The sequence below is a fragment of the Chiloscyllium plagiosum genome, unplaced genomic scaffold (assembly GCF_037043375.1).
Source record: "Chiloscyllium plagiosum isolate Xiang-an unplaced genomic scaffold, Cpla_swu_hap1 HiC_scaffold_29, whole genome shotgun sequence".
NCBI classification, from domain to species: domain Eukaryota; kingdom Metazoa; phylum Chordata; class Chondrichthyes; order Orectolobiformes; family Hemiscylliidae; genus Chiloscyllium; species Chiloscyllium plagiosum.
The window spans coordinates 32,684,971-32,702,537 of record NW_028270167.1 but is presented as its reverse complement, the minus strand read 5'-3'; the positions used below and the strand labels follow the sequence as shown (position 1 = coordinate 32,702,537).

The window sequence follows — 17,567 nt, the reverse complement described above, 5'->3', positions numbered from 1 at the left end:
ATTGCTACTGTGATGCCATGCTGTGCACAAATACGCTTCCAAGTTTCTTATAGCTCAATAGTGTTCACATTGAAGTATTTAAATGAGTTCAAAATGCGTTGGGACTTCCTGAAGTCTTTTTCTTTCACACTGTGGTGTTGTTGCCACTTTCTAATTAAGCAGAGGAACAAACTCAAGGGGCTGTGTAGCCCACTTCTGTTCCTACCTTACAGTTGGTGTAAGTCTCATGAGTAGAGGGAATGGAAAAGCCATTTGGTTCCCTGCTGTCCAGTTGGCCTTGCTGGAAAGAATCCATGGATTTTAGGAAGGGAACAGTATATGGATGCGCTGGTATGTTTTGTTTTTGAATAGCTTGTTGATGCTCCAAGTGTTGAGACTTTCAGCTTCGTAATACCTTCTGGGAGTGAAGCACTGGAAGGCTATAATATAATTTCAGTTATATTCTGGAGAATAATAGTCACAATTTGAGGTGTGAGGGTTTCCTAGGATTCCTTTACTAGGATTCCTTCTACCTCACATGCTTCTCCCCCTGGTTCAGTGTGACAACAGCCTTGTCCTTGTCTTCATTACCTCCAGACATGATTATTGCAATGCTCTCCTCACTGGTCTCCCAACTTCCCTGAACCAGAATTCATCCAAGCCTCTGCTATCAAGTCCTTTCCACCCATCACCTCCGTGCCTTCCTGATGAAGGGCTCCTACCTGAAACGCCGATTTTCCTGCTCCTCGGATCTGCCTGACCTGCTATGCCTTTCCAGCGCCACTCTAATCTTGACTCTGATCTCCAGCATCTGCAGTCCTCACTTTTGCCTATATATTGATTCCAGTCAAGTAATGGAAATGTGTTGCTGGAAAAGCGCAGCAGGTCAGGCAGCATCTAGGGAACAGGAGAATCGACGTTTCGGGCATTAGCCCTTCTTCAGTCAAGTAATGCCTTGATTTATCCATTCTCATTGAATTTTCAATTCTCACAATGGCTTCACCCCTTCCTATTTCTGTAAATTCCTCCAAGTCTGACAACCCTCTGAAATTTCAATGCTCCTCCAATTTTGCTTGCTGTATGTTCCCAATTCCCTTACACAAGCTTTGGTGGTCATGTCTTCAGCTGTCTATATCAAAGGACATGGATTCCCATCTCAATTCCCTCCATCCCTGTTTCCAATCAAACTGCATGTATGGGTTTCCTCCCAGTGCTCCGATTTGATCCCACAGTCCAAAGATGTACAGGTTAGGTGGATTGGTCATGCCAAATTACCCCATAGTGTCCAGGATGTGCAGGCTAGGTGGGTTAGACATGGAAAATACAGGGTTACAGGGATAGGGTAGTTGGGTGGATCTAAGTGTTATGCTATTTGGAGGGTTGGTGAAGACATGATGGGCTGAATGACCTGCTTCCACTCTGTAGGGATTCCATGCATCCGAAATGCAGTCCCTTTTATAGGTTGTTGGTCATCCATACATCTGTGATTAGGTGTCAAATTCTGACTGATATCTATGCTGTGAAGCACCTTGGAGCATTTTCAATATGTCAAAGTCACTATTTAAATGCAAATTAATGATATGTGTAAGGGAAACCCATAATTAGAGAAATTAATTATTTTTCTTCATAGGCACTTCACAGACAGCTCATCCTCCTTTCAAAGACCTTTCTCGCCTCCCCACACGTATGGGTACATCTGTGGGCCACTGCCCTCCGACCTGGAAACAGATGATGCAGACTACGATGATGAGGATGATGACCTGGATGTGGAGGTGGCCCGTGTGAACTCGCGCAGGTTCTTCCACAGACTTTGCCGCACTCCAACCTCCAGCATCAGCGAGTGCGAGAGCTCCCTCGCTGGCTCGTTGGCCAATGGCTGGGGCTCTGTCTCCGAGGACAATTTCACCAGTGCCCGCTGCAGCATGGTCAGCTCCTCCGATGGCTCCTTCCTCATGGATGCCAACTTCGCCCAGGCCCTCGCTGTGGCAGTTGACAGTTTTTGCTTCAGTCTGAAACAAACGGAGATGGCAACTCCTTACGCAGGTAAATCTCAACATGTCAACAGAACAGCACAGCAGAATAGAATAGGAATTCCAGTTTCATCTTAGACTCATAGCCCAGGCAGTAGTGGTACCTAATGGTCTATGGATAAGCTGATGGGTATCAGCGTGTTGCTGTGGGGAGCTATTGCACCTCTCTCTGAGAAGAGTGTGTGTTGATGTCCCATTCTAGAGTTTGCGATAATTCAATACAATAAAATGTCATTTAACACCCTGTATTTGTATTGGCTCTTTGACAGAGCTGATGCTCCCTAGTCTTCCTCCATAACCCTGAAAATTAATCTTTTTTTTTGTTTTGACAATAGATTCATTTTTTGGAAGTTACAATTGCATTTGCATTCAGCACCTTGTATCGTCAATGAATTCCAGATCAAACAAGTCAATGTGTTTAAAAGTGAAAAGAAAATTCTCATCTCCTCTCTGGTTCTTTTGCGAGTTACCTTCATTCTGTGTCCTTCGGTTGGTGGTCCTTGTTTGAGCAGAATCTGTATTGATTCTGGAGTTGAGACGCAATCTCCCCCACTTGTTCCTTTCTTCAGCTTTCATGTTATGCCTTTAAATGATATTCATTGTTTCCTGTTCTTTAACCAGTTGTTCCACTAGTTTACTGTGAACACCATAACTTTGAGTTTAATTTAATTTAATTTAACTTAATTTCATGCCTGAAACAGTCCATGTGCAAATGCATCAAGATCTGAACAATGTCCAGGCTTGCACTGACAATTGGCAATTAACATTCACAGGAGAAAGTGAGGTCTGCAGATGCTGGAGATCAGAGCTGAAAATGTGTTGCTGGAAAAGCGCAGCAGGTCAGGCAGCATCCAGGGAACAGGAGAATCGACGTTTCGGGCATAAGCCCTTCTTCAGGAATTTCTGAAGAAGGGCTTAGGCCCGAAATGTCTCTTCTCCTGTTCCCTGGATGCTGCCTGACCTGCTGTGCTTTTCCAGCAATACATTTTCAATTAACATTCACACCACACAATAGCAGGCAATAACTATCCCAATTCAGTCACTGCCCCTGGACATTGAATGATGTTACCATCACTGAATACCCCACCAGCAACATCCTTGGGGTTACCATTGATCAGAAACACTAATGGACTCGCCACATACATAAAATAGCAACAAGAGCTGGTCAGAGGCTATGTTTACTGCAATGAGTAATTCACCTTCTGACTCTCCAAAGCCTGTCCACCATCTACAAGGCACAAGGAGTGTGATGGAATACTTCCCACTTGCCTGGATGAGTTCAGTTCCAACACCATCCAGGATAAAGCAGCACGCTTGAGTGGCACCACATCCACAAGCATCCACTTCCCTCTACCAGTGATGCTCAGTAACAGCAGTGTGTACTATCCATGAGATACAATGCAGAAATTCACTGAAGATGCTCACTCAGCACCTTTCAAACCCATGACAACACATAGATATAAGGGCAAGGGCAGCAGATACATGGGCACACCCACCACCTTCAAATTTCCATCCAAGCCACTCACCATCCTGCCTTCAAAATGTGTCACCATTCTTTCACTGTCACTGGGTCAAAATCCAGGAATTCCCTTCTTATGGCCACTGATCTGCCATTGTTCCTGGATGAGAAAGGTAAAAAGCTCCTTGGATGCTGCCTGAACTGCTGTGCTCTTCCAGCACCACTAATCCAGAACCTGGATGAGAAAGCACAGGGGAAAATAATTTTAAAATGTGAGCAATCGGCGCTATTTACAGAGTTGGCTTCTTTTGCGTGAACTATGTTGCCTGATATAAAGTGTATTCACGATCAAGTTGGAAATCATGTTGTGACAATGTGCTGATGCTGCTATTCTTTCTCTCTATCAGTGTAACCTCCGCTAACAATTGTTCTGAATAATACGAGCACTTTAGTTGCTAAAAATAGCCTCCACAAGATTTGTATCAGTACACACAATTTGCTCTACTTTGTGGTAATTTAATAAACCAATATCTGAGACCAGGCTTTAAACATCAAATCTTTATAAATGAATTAGTGCCTGGGAAAAGAGACCAAGTCTGGATGGAACACTTCACCATAAATCCTTGTCTCTGACACAGCATTTTTTTTATTTAGAAGCTGTGCAATAAAAATATTGTGTGTCGGAGGAAGATAAATGATTTTGCATTTGTATAGCATCTTTCACTATAAAGCAAAATGTTGCAGAATGCCTTACAGCCAATGAAATACTATTTGAAGTATAGTCATTTTTACAGGAGTTGCTGCAATTTGTACACTGTAGGCTCCTACAAACGGCAATGAGGTAAATGACTAAATAAATGTGTTTTAGTTGGTGTCAACTGAGTTGAAAATATTAACCAGAGAGCTCAGAAAATTTCTCCTGCTCTCTACTGGAACAACATTCTAAGATCTTTCACATCTGTTTGAAAGGGTCTCACCTATATCCAATTGTACAGCACTCCCTGTACTGATCTCTTAGAGTCATAGAGATGTCGAACACAAACCAAATAACCTTACGTAATCTAGTTAAAAATCACACAACACTAGGTTATAGTCCAACAGGTTTAATTGGAAGCACTAGCTTTTGGAGCGACGCTCGTTCATCAGGAGCCTGATCAATCACCTGATGAAGGAGGGTCGCTCCGAAAGCTAGTGTGCTTCCAATTAAACCTGTTGGACTATAACCTGGTGTTGTGTGATTTTTAACTTTGTACATCCCAGTCCAACACGGCATCTCCAAATCATTATGTAATCTAGATGTTGTAATTGTGCCAGCCTCCATTACTTCCTCTAGCAGCTAGTTCCATACATGCATCACCCTTTATGTGAAAAAGTTGCCTCTCAGGACCCTTTTAAATCTTTTCCATCTCTCCTTAAACCTATAACACCCTAGTTTTGGACTCCCCTACCCTGGGAAAAAGACCTTGGGAATTCGCCCTATCCAAGGTTACATACTTAAGACTCTGGGCTAACCCACAAGGGAAGTATTATCCCAATTGAGCCAAGACAGACAATGTAAGCCAATCATCTATAATCCTGGTCACCCTACTTGCAGAAACTTCCAGAAGAAACAATATAAAGTGCACAGAAATTGCTGGAGAAGCTCAGCAGTATAAAGTAGGTATGTTGTCTAACTAATGTTACATGTTCTGTCTATGGTTCTCCATTCTTAGCTCAGTTAATTGCATTGAATGTTTGTCAGTGATAGAAATGCAGGTCCCTTTAAAGGTCAGTCAGAACAGCTCCAGGCTCGATTGAGAACAATGATGTTTATTGGATTTTGTATTTAAGAGCTGAGCCCTTCCCCATTGATGAGCTGGACAGAAGGTAGTGTTTGTGTTAAATGAGAAGGTTTAATTGTAAACCTGTAAATCTCTGAAAGTGTTTTACTGTCAAATTCAACACATGGATATCGGTCTGAAATAAAGCCCTTCTGGGGAAAGACTGGCTCATTTGCGAGCAGCTCACCTCTCATTTAGACAATCAATGCAATCAGGGTTTAGATGAATAAACCTCGATGATGGTCTCGCGCAGTACATTTGGAGAGTTGGAAGTGAGGTAGGACTGTGAAAAAGCCTGTTCTTCCTTTAGAGTTGGAAGTCTGGCAGTTGAACAGTGGGAAAGCTGAAATTCTCTGAATTAACTTCTGCAAGTACACTGCACCTTCCTCCCAAATCTTCTTGTTATCAGCCTGCTCATTGGCTCAAAAGCCTGGACCTCTGAACTCATAGTACTCTCACTTGGGGGAAGTGTTGAGGGATAAATGACAGGTGGGGATAGAGCCCAAAGAGAGAGAGAAGAACAGTTGGACAGACTAAACAGTGGATAAAGATCTGGCTGGGAGAGTGAATAGCTGTTAACAGAAACTGTTAATGCTACATATTACACAACACCAGGTTTTTGGCCCAACAGGTTTATTTGGAAGTACAAGCCTTCAGAGCGCTGCTTCTTCCTCAGGTAGCTAGTGGATAGGATCATACGACACAAAATTTATAGCAAACTTTATAGCATCTTTTGATCCTATGCCACAAGCTACCTGATGAAGGAACATCGCTCTGAAAGCTAGTACTTCCAAATAAACTGGTTGGACTATAACCTGAAGTTGTGTAATTTTTTAACTTTCTCCACCTCAGCACCTCTACATCATAGAATCTGTTTATGGCTGACAATGGGTTGCGCGTAAAGGCAGACTATATAATCACAAGGCCTGGTGTGTTGGGTTGGGGTCTAGGACATAGGAGAGTTCAAGCACTAAGGTTATTGAACTCAATATTGAATCCTGAAGGCTGCAGATTCCCCAAATGGAAAATCAGGTGCTGTTCTTCCAGCTTATGCTGAAGCTCTGCAGCCAGTCTGAGACAGAGATATTGGCCAGAGAATAGGGCGGTGTTGAAGTACATTTACAGAATACCTGCAGTGTGGAAGCAGGCAATTCGGCCCTTCGAGTCTGCACCAATCCTCTGAAGAGCTTCTCACTCAAACCCACCTACCCTATCACTGTAACCTTGCTTTTCCAAATGCTAACCCACCTCGCCTGAACATCCCTGGACACAATGGGCAATTTAGTAAGGCCAGTCCACCTAACTTGCACATCTTTGGACTGTGGGAGGAAACCAGAGCACTTCCACGCAGACCTGGGGAGAATTGGCAATCTTCACACAGTCACCCAAGGTGAAATTGAACCCGGGACCCTGGTGCTCAAAGGCAACAGTGCTAATCACTGGTCAGGCATATTTACTAGGATCTGTGTGTGCCAAATCCCGTCCCCTGTGCATTATATACAATGTTCCTTAACCTGCATGTTCTGTAACATAATGCTTCACATCCTCTGAGGGTATTCTCGGGTTGCACACATCTAGAGTGTCTGCAGTTGGAGGAACGGTAGGGTGGTTTGGTCTGGCTATCCACTGGAATTGGGACTGGGGATTGGAAGAACAAATTTCAGCGGAATTTGAAACGCTGATTATTTATTGATGGAGAGAGTCCTTGCTTCATACAAGTGTTATGATCCTTATTTCCTCAGAGTACATCTTGCTTCCCGTCTAATGTCTGAGTGAATGCAGACGAATACATGGATAGCTAACGTTTAAAGCTGCTCTGAAGATCCCTGTAAATGAACTGTAGGATGTACATGTCATAATGATGAACACCTCTCCTCCTGACCTTTAGTAGCAGGTCTGATTTCTGAGCCATGCAGTACACAGATTAAATGAAACGTAAAAGTCCAGTTTTATTGGAATTGCTTGTCTGCTCATTTATCGGGTAATTGTAAAATGCATTTAAATTGGGGTTTGTGTTTATTGGGTTTCTTGTGTCTCCGAGGCTGTGATATTTATGGCTTGATCCAGAATCTGGAGCTATAGAAATGCTGACTGGACAGCAGACAGCACTTCAATTAATTAATCTACTTCTGTATCCTAAATCTGTCCCATCTCTTTCAACTTTATAGGTGAACAAAGTGATGATCCAATTCTCACAGGAGTCGTGTGTGCTTTAAACCATTCTGGTTTACAGGAATTGCTTTGCAGTTAAATTGACATTTCACTGAAGAGAGGATTCCTTAGTTCCCCAGTGGCCTACTTGGGCTCTCCCTGAGCTGCCCAGTACTAGGCCTCGTACATTGGAACGTCTGAGATTTCCAAATTCCACTGTCAATGGGGGCAGCATTTTGGAAGCTAGAATTGGACATGTTGGCATTTGGTATGCTTGCCTTTACTGGTCAGTGCATTGAGTGTAGGAATTGGGAAGTCATGTTACAGCTGTACAGGACATTGGTTAATCCACTTTTGCAATACTGCATTCAGTTCTGGTCTCCCTGCTATAGGAAGGATACTGTGAAACTTGAAAAGGTTTAGAAAAAATTCACAAGGATGTTACTAGGGTTGGAGGGTTTGAGCTACAGGGAAAAGCTGAATAGGCTGGTGCTGTTTTCCTTGGAGCATTGGAGGTTGAAGGGTGACCTTATAGAGGTTTATAAAATCATGAGGGGCATGGATAGGGTGAACAGCAAAGGGCATTTCCCCAGAGTAGGGGAGTCTGAAACTAGAGGGCATAGGTTTCAGGCGAGAGGGGAAAAAGTTAAAAGGGATCTACGGGGCAGCTTTTTTACGCAGAAGTTAGTACATGTATGGAATGAGTGGTCAGAGGAAGTGGTAGAGGCTGGTACAATTGCAACATTTAGAAGGCATCTGGATGGTTACAAGAATAGGAATGATTTAAAGTGACATGGGCCAAATACTGGCAAATGGGACTAGATTACTTTATAATATCTGGTCAGCATGGACGAGTTGGCTCAAAGGGTCTGTTTCCATGCTGTATAACTGTATGACTCTATGACTCTATGTAGTTGACTTCATCATAAAGTCAGTCGGAGATTGGGATCCTGATCCAGTTAACTGCCTGAATTTCTAGCTGTGACTGTCAGATGAGGACATACTTTAGCCATGAGGCCGTTCATGAAACATTCTATCTTGCTCAATTTGATAAATGGCCACTTGCTGCAAAAATATATCAGGGCTATAGATAAAGTAAATGTCTTTTCCCGAGGGTGGGGGATTTCAAGACAAGACAACATATTTTTAAGGTGAGAGGAGAAAGATTTAGAAAAGACATGAGAGGAATCTTCTTTACACAGAGAGTGGTTTGTGTTTGGAATGAACTTCCAGAGGAAGTGGTGAATGCGGGTACAGTTACAATATTTAAAAGACATTCTGATAAGAATATGAATAAGAAATGTTTGGAGGGATATGGGCCAAGTGCAGGCAGGTGGGACTAGTTTAGTTTGGGATTATGGTCAACATGGACTGGTTGGACCGAAGCGTCTGTTTCTGTGCTGTATGACTCTATGACTTTATAACAGGATAAGACCAGAGAGGAGAGGGATGATTGAGATGGGAAAGAACAGATTAGAGCTGTGAAAGACTGACAGGTCGTTATTGCTATGTTACTTGAGATTGGCGCATATTTGTGGCACAATCCATGGGTATTTGGGCAAACTATAAGAATCTAAATACAAAACAGTTTACAAACTTAGTAACTTCCTGTTACTTTTTATATCAGTCTATCACGATTCACACATCTCCTATTGTGTCCCTCTCTGTTTCTCAGCATCCCTCTTTCTCTCTCTCTCTATCCTTCTCAGCTGCCGCCACCCCCAGCACATCAAGCTGCTCCACTGTCTGGCACTCTCTTTCCTGCTGCCATTTATCCACACGATGTGTTAAGAATGTCAGTAATGAAAGCAAGATGCTGCAGTTGCTGGCATTCTGAGATAATAACAAAATGCTGGAGAAACTCAGCAGGTCTGTTGGTGTGGAGAGAGAAACACAGTAGATGTTTTGAAGTATGACTTTGCTTTGGAATGTCTTGTTCTGAAGAAGTGTCATACTGGACTCAAAACGTTAAGAATGGAAGTAATATTAAGAAGAGAGCTTTAGTAAAAGGCAAAACTAGTGTCTTACTGGATCTAACTCTCACTTTTCCTGTTGTCTTCAGAAATGCATCTGTCACACTTCCACTGTGTGCCTGCATGAATCATTTGAATTAGCTCTTTGAATCTTTTGCTGTATTTTTTGGTGTTCTTTTCTTTTGTATATTAAATTTTTATTACTTTAATTTTTAAAATCTATTGAGTTATTCCATGTATAAAATGAATAGATTATAACCTATTGATTTCTCTAATCCCAGCTCTCCCTGCAGCCTCCTCTATGCCTGCTGCCTTCTCTGATGCTGGGCTATCATGTAATCGCTCTGAAGGATCAGAGGCCACAAGTGAACCTGGTCAGATTTGGGATTGGAATATGTCTTGGGCTGATGAGATAGAAGACAGAATCTCCCAAAAGGAGGAAATGGCAGCAAAGAAGCAGACTGCTACTGGAAAAGACCCCAGTGGACTCTTCAACAAAATGTCAGACCAGCAACAACAGGCCAAATATACCACTGGTACAATTGATTCATTAGCGTTATAATCTGGTTCAGTGCAGCGTTTGTTTAAGCTTGTCTATTCACGGGTCCTTGTGCAGGGCTCAATTTCTTTAGATAGTGAATCCTGACTCAGAAATTTGGGAAAATGTGGAATTGTCCATTTTGGCAGGAAAGAAGCATATTATCTAAATGGTGCGAGGATGCAGAGGGTTCTGGGTGTCCTTGTGCATGTATCACAAAAGGTGAGAGGACGCAGGTACAGCAAGTAAATAGGAAAGCTCATAAAAAGTCATCATTTATTGTAAGGGGAATTGAATACAAAGATAAGGAAGTTATACAGAGCACTGGTGAAACTGCTTCTGGGTTATTATGCATGGAAATAGTGACCTTATTTCAGAAAGGATGTAAAGGTGTTGGAGATTGTTCAGAAAAGGCTTCCCAAACTAATACCTGGAGTGAGAGGGCTGTCTTATGGGGAAAGATTAGGTAGATGCTGCTTATACCTGCTTTTTAAAAAATTCATTCATGGTATAAGGGCATCAGTGGCTAATGTTGCCTTCCCCAAAGGACATCAGTGATCTAGTTGGGTTTTTCCAACAATTAGCAATGGATTCACGGTTATCATTAGAGTCTTGATTTCAGATTTTTTAAAACGTTCAAATTCCACTATGGTGGGCTTTGAGTCACATACCCAGAACATTCCCAGGTTTGGAGTTAACAATCCAGCGACTACACCACTAGGCCATCAACTCGAAGAGTTAGAGATGACTTGATTGAAACATGTAAGATCCTCAAGGTTTCCTGACAGGGTATATGTGAGAGAAAGTTTCCTCCAAATGGGAGAACCTCAAATAAGGTTAACCATTTAAAACAAATGGTGTAATTATTTTTCCTGAGTGTCACTAATCTCTGGAACTCTCCTCCTGAAAAGGTAGTGGAAGCAAAGTATATTTGAATATTTTTAGGGCAAAGGTTAAATAGATTCTTGTTTGGAAGGGATAAAAGGTTATCAATGATAGATAGGAATGTGGATTTGAGGATACAGTAAGATAATCCACAATTTTATTGAGTAGGGGAGCAGATTCAAGGGGCTGAATGGTCTATTTCTGCTTCTAGTTTGTACATTTGTAATGATTGAGATATGCTGCTATGAACTCAATGTATATGGAAAATTCTGTAATGTTTCAAGACATTTAAATTATGTAAACAACTGTTTGACTCTAGAACTATCTCTGCATTGCTCAGTAATAAAGAAGAAATGCAGCAAGTTTATCCAAACTTGAAATTTTAAGTTGTTTGTGGTCAGACAACAGAGACTTGGAGAAACTTATTCTGCAAGGAGAGTCAAAAGTTCAGATTAAATCTTTGCTCCATTTTGATCTTACTGACCAATGTCTCTAATCAGAAAGCTTGGTGCCAGGATGCTCCATTTAAACATTGAGGGTAAGGGCCCTGGCACAACTGGAGTAGAAATAACACTGTGGCGACCTCACACTGACCCACCTGGCACCTTACCCCCTGCCTACCTGGCACCCTACTCTCTCATTACTCAATCTTACACTTACTCTATGCATGACTCTTTAGGTGTCTTTCCATGGTGCTGGACTGCTAATTCATAGAATAAGGCAGCTGATTACTGTGAAGAATTTAGGGTGGATTGCTTTCTCCTGGCTATTTTATGCTCCAAAGCATCTGTCAGAATGGAGGTACAGCTCAGCCTTTCTGCAGGAGCCCTGATCGGAATTTCCTGTCATAAATGCGGAGTATATGGTTTCGTAGGAAACAAGTGAGTGGCATGAGGTTACCACTGTTCAAAAAATACATCCTATTGACAGTGGCATGGGGACTCAGTGGTTATCACTGTTACTCAGAGCACCAGGCATATAGATTCCATGCTCAGGTTGACTGTCTGTGTGGAATTTCCTCACAAAGTACAAAGATGTGCAGGTTAGATGGATTGGCCATGCTAAATTGCCCATAGTATCTGGGAATGTGCAGGGTGGCTGGATTAGCCGTGGGAAGTGCAGGTTTACAGTGATGGGAGGGGGTATGGCAGGTCTAGGTAGAATGCTGTTCAGTGTGGATGACTCAATGGGCTGAAGGGCCTGTTTCCACACTATAGGGATTCTAACTCTTGTAGCTTATCCAGCATTGTCACATTCCCCCCGTACCTAAAATTATGTGGAATAGCCCCTCTTTTATTTAAAAGTGACAAAACACTGGGTATCCTTGAGATGCAAAAGAGCAACCCAAATCCAGAAATAGCGAAAGGCAACAGTGGAGATCATATTGGTTATTGTTTAGCAAACTGTCAGGCACAATCTTCTCAACTGCTTTTGGAAACACAAAGCAAGTTCAGTGGAATTAATGGATATGTGGTTGGTTAGCATCCGATGCTATAAGGAACATAAATTCTCCACGACGGATTGGGAGCCACTCAAATAAATCCTCTCTGATGTGGAAGCCTAACAATACATGGGTTTTAGACAAGCTGCTCTTTCACTATGAAACGTTGCACCAAATCCTTAAGATTATTTTGCTTATCAGTGAGAAGGACGGTAGATTTTATTAAAAGCATTTCCACCTGTAATTTTCTCAATAATAATAAGTTATGATGAACGGTTGGGTTTTAAAGAGTACAGTGATGTGATAAAATGGAAATTTTCTGACCTCTGACCCTTTCATTCTCCGAGGAGAGAGTGAGGACTGCAGATGCTGGATATCAGAGTCGGGGGTGTGGTGCTGGGAAAGCACAGCAGGTCAGACAGCATCCGAGGAGCAGAAGAATTGATGTTTCGAGCATAAGCCCTTCAACAGGATGGAGAATATCTCTAGAACACCCGCACCAACCAATCCCACCACCCCATGGTTGAACACTTCAACTCCCCCTCCCACTCCACCAAGGACATGCAGGTCCTGAGCCTCCTCCATCGCCAAACCCTTACCACCCAATGTCTGGAGGAAGAATGCCTCATTCTGCTTTAGGACCCTGCAACCACATGGGATCAATGTGGATTTCACCAGTTTCCTCATTTCCTCTCCCCCCACATTATCCAAGTCCCAAGCCTCCAACTCTGCATCGTCCTCTGACCTGTCCATCAGCATTCCCATCTATCCACTCCACCCTCCCCTCCACCCTATCTACCTATCACATTCTCAGATACCTTCCCCCTCCCCCGCCCAACCCCACCCCCCTCCTATTTATCTCCCAACCCCCCCCCCCCCCGGCCCACAAGTCTCATTCCTGATGAAGGGCTTATGCCCGAAACATCGATTCTCCTGCTCATTGGATGCTGCCTGACCTGCTGTGCTTTTCCAGCGCCACACACTCGACCCTCTCAATCTTCGCCCTGTCAGTGGAAGATTCAGCACTTGGATGTTTGCCACTTCTCGCAAAGGAACATAGGATTTAGCAACAGAGTAGACCCTTTGGCCCATCAGGCTCAATAGTGACTGATCTAGTTTGGTCTCAGTTCCTCTTTCCTGCCTGGCCCACATCAACATTTCTATCAGAAATCAAACTAACTGTGCTTTGAAAGTGTCAGATATGAATCGCCATTCAGAGCAAAATAGTATATTTGAGCTAGTCATGCTGGGTGTTTAGGCACACTCTGTCTGTATTAAATTCTTTGCTATGGAAGTTTTAAACAGATGAATTAATTTACTGTGTTTGAAGGAGCCACAAGTATGATTTCATGTGGCCATAATACAATGCAGACTGGCTTCTATAAGTGGAGCTTCATTTAACCTAGTTACATTGGCTCCATTACCCAGTGCAGGCTTTGCAGTAAAGCTTTAGTTCAGATAACTCAACTGAAATAATATTTATTGATTTCTGCTGCGTTGGAGAAAACACTTCACTAACATTAAATGGGTTATGAGTAGGGTAAAAGATCATAGCAAATACGATATTGATTTTTGCTTCAGAAATACTAACGATGCAGCCACGGTGAGTTATGTAGACTCTTGTCAAGAGTGCAATAATAACAAAGAAAAATATAAGTTGCATTTATATAGCATCTTTCATGACCACAACATGTCCCAAAATGCGTCATGGTCAATTTAATACATTTTGATGTGTAGTTACTAGAGCGTTGAACTTGTACAGTTGTGTCTGTGATTTAGTGTCTCATTCACAAACTGGTACAGCAGCCTCTCAGAACACAGTAAATTAACTGGGGTTGCACAGAAACAAAATAGTGAGAGAGTGTGGCTATGTATAGGACCACGATCTGACTAAAATTGGGGGTGGTATGGAACAGAGCGAAAGAAAATATGAGGCCAAATAAAGGGCTGCTTGTGTTACAATGTCCTGTAGTGGATGCATTTTCATTGGGTTTGGGGGAGTTGTATGCTTGTAACATTAAATCAGAATTAACTCCTGTTTTGCAGATGGATACAACTCCAAATTGGACATCCAGGCAAACCCTGCGCTGAATGCAGTACATGTATCATTCGCAACAGTCGGAGCCCCGGTACACAAGAGTTTTGCTGTTCGGAGGAAAGTGGAGAAAGTTGGATTAATGAATTTTCCAACAGATACCAATGCTCTTACCATGGTTAAGGTCTAAGAACATGAGTGGATTGGAATTCCTGACCCATCCCTGTACGTACAGAAACCTACAGACATCAGGATCCAGATCCATAAGGATGGCTGTTTGTAGGATGGAGACATTCCAATGGTTATCGATGGGCACTTAGTCATTTACATTTTTACTCAACAAGACTGCACTTATCAAAATGGAGGAGGTTTCAACGTGTAGTCTGTGTAGCATTTATAGGGAACTTGGTAGTTTTGAACCACAAAGGGCCAGACAGCTAAACTTGTAACCTATTCAAAATCCAGGGCTACAAACAAAACAGCGAGTGTGTACAGTCAGATTTTAGAAAACAGTGATATGAAGAGTGACTGACTGGATCTAGACATTGGTTTGTAGATTGTGTAGATAGACATGTGAGGCCCGAATGGGGGAGATGATTAAATTCAAAAGTAAGGCTGTTGTTCTTGGAGTTTCTGAGTACGTGTACACAGACATCCTGCCAGCATACATCAGCTTTTAACTTATCTCATTACTAATTAATCTAACAGATGTATTTAAATAAAACTGACCTTGAAAGCCAGTCTGGAGTGACATTAAAAACTCAATAATATACATCAAAGAAGTCCAAAGTCTCAACGATATAAGGTCAGTTGAGACGATGGTGTTGGATGACAGCTCACCAATATCCATTGCCTATTATTAGTCAAAGATGAAAATAGATCAAAGCGGATGGTTGAAAAAAAAATCATCACCTAACAAACTTGCGAGGCCCTTTCTCTGAAGACCTAGTATTCGCAGTAAGTTACTTCCGTTCCGAGTGTAAATCTAACTGTACTTATTATTTTCCTGATAAAAAAAAACATTTTAAAAAGAAAAGAAGTGTGGAAATCATTTTGCAGAGACAAAAGGTACCTTCTGAGAGTTGTGGGTCACATAAAGAGTTAATTCCAATTTCAAATCTTGGGGCTGCGACATTTACACAAATTTGAGGATCGATTCCAGTAGAGAATAACTGAACACAAACATTATATTGTTCACTTTTCTCAAACAGTTGTTCTGAGTTTCTTGCTATAGTATGTATTCACAGGTTTAGAATATTTGTAGTTACCATGCCAATGTTGTGCCACTGAAGTGGGGTGACATGCAAATCTGATGCAGTCACTCCTGTTTAAGTTGGTGCTTAATTGGATTGCTCACTCCACCTGGTGGATCAAATGACATAAAGCCAAATAAAAACATTGGCCTGAGAATTTATGGAGAGGCAGTGGTGGCTGGGAATCCAGTTTTGCGAAGGTGGGAGAGGTATCAGAGACTTGGAGGTTTGTGAGATGAGGACCTTATGTCAAATTTAGCCGACAACATTATGATGATTGTTTTTCTCCTATCTCCTGATTGACAGACTGCTGTGGGGTCAGTGGGGAGAGGGGGTTGCTAGGGGTGGGTGAAGGGGATAAAAGGCTACATGCCAGAATGTTAGGGAGTAATCAGCAAATACCAGAGATTGATTATTGAACTGTCTATATCAATGCCTACCTACCGTGAAGATTGTTGGGGATCGGTGGGTCGAGGACAATCAACAAGAATCATTGAATTGTTTGAAGGGAAACCAAACTTGTGAGCCTGGGTGGGAGTGGACTCTGGCTTTCCAGACTATTACGTAAGCTTTTTAAAGAAGCTTTTAATTTTTACTGCCAGGTCCCAAGGAGCCCTACGTCACACTTTGACTTTGCTAACCTGGCTGATCAGAAGAAGCAGCAGTTTTGTCCCTCGTTTCAGTGGGAATAACAAATGGTTTACTATCATTTGCCCTATGGAGTCGGTTGCCCATGATATGTTTTTTGTGATCCTGACTGTTAATTAATTGAAGCAATCTCTTATTTCTCAACATTTTTGAGGGGTGAAAGCAGAAATCCGCTGTTTCCAATCTAGCTATGACCTCAATTTCTTATAATCAAGTCCCATTTCACATTTGCATGTTAAAAGAAAGCTGAACAAAAGGAACTCAGAGTTTGCTCATTAGCTTGAGACCTCAAACAGCACAGAAATGGTGCCTGAGAGCATGAAGAAAGTACTTTTAATTTTTAATATACCTCGTCATGGTCTTAGGATGTTCCACAGTGCTTCACAATCAATGAAATAATTTTGATCTTTGTCGCTATATAGAACAGTACACAAGATTACACAGGCAACAATTGAGATGAGCGCACTCTTTGCCCGCTCTTAGTGGCCTGGTACTGATGGAGAGAGGAATATTGACCATAAGGTCAGGGGAATGTCCAGCTCTTCTCCAGAAATTGACTATTTTAGTTCCACCTAAACACTTCGACAGGGGCTTAGTGTAACGTCTCACCAGAGAATTCACTTCCAACAATATAACACTCATTGCAATACCATCTGATTCAGAATAACAAGCTGAGGACCTTAATGGTGCTCATTGAAGTGTGTGAGAGCTCATAACTGAAGCAGTGAAGGGATGAGCTGGGTTGCACCCAGCTGAAGTTCAGCAGGAAAGAAGATATGATCTTTCACGTCGGGCTGAGGGGCAGTATTAGAAGCAGGAATCCAAGGTTGTGGGTACACCAAGTGCAACACTAAGGGAGTGCTTCATTGTCAAATGTTCTGCCTTTCAACGCAATGTCAAACCAAATCTTCCCTCCAAGGTGCACGTAAAAGATCCTCTTGCACTATATGAGGAAGAGCTAATGGAGTTTTCCCAGTGTGCTGGCCAATATACATCATCAAACAAACATTGCACAAAAGCCCCCAGATTATCTTTGCTGTTTACTGTACTCAAATTGGCTGCTGTATTTCGTACAACATTTCAAATACAATTCACTGGCTTTCAGTGGTGAATTGCACCATTTTCTATATTCTAGTGGCTCCATCTACTATTTCAATAACATATTGATCTTTAAACAAATGTTGAGCATAAGCAGCACCACGGAAGTTCCAACAGTGTCTGTCATAAGACCTTCAAGCTACAACATATTAATCACATATTGATGCAGGTGCTAAAGTTTCTTTGGAAAACAAAAGAATCAGTAACTATCTCCAGCTCAGTTGTTCCCATTATTTGACTGACAAAGACCAGTCATG

The 17,567-nt window shown here is 42.2% G+C and overlaps 1 protein-coding gene across 3 annotated transcripts in view; it reads left to right on the top strand.

Moving 5' to 3' along the window:
- robo4 (roundabout, axon guidance receptor, homolog 4 (Drosophila)) overlaps positions 1-15,341 on the top strand; it is a 138,475-nt gene extending 123,134 nt beyond the window's left edge. For all 3 annotated transcript variants that reach the window (XM_043676848.2, XM_043676846.2, XM_043676849.2), the window contains 3 exons: positions 1,610-2,022; positions 9,694-9,948; positions 14,323-15,341. In XM_043676848.2, the coding sequence (XP_043532783.2) occupies positions 1,610-2,022; positions 9,694-9,948; positions 14,323-14,501 (847 nt within the window). In that variant the 3' untranslated portion in view covers positions 14,502-15,341. The remainder of the gene's footprint in view (positions 1-1,609; positions 2,023-9,693; positions 9,949-14,322) is intronic.
- Positions 15,342-17,567: the final 2,226 nt, after the last annotated feature.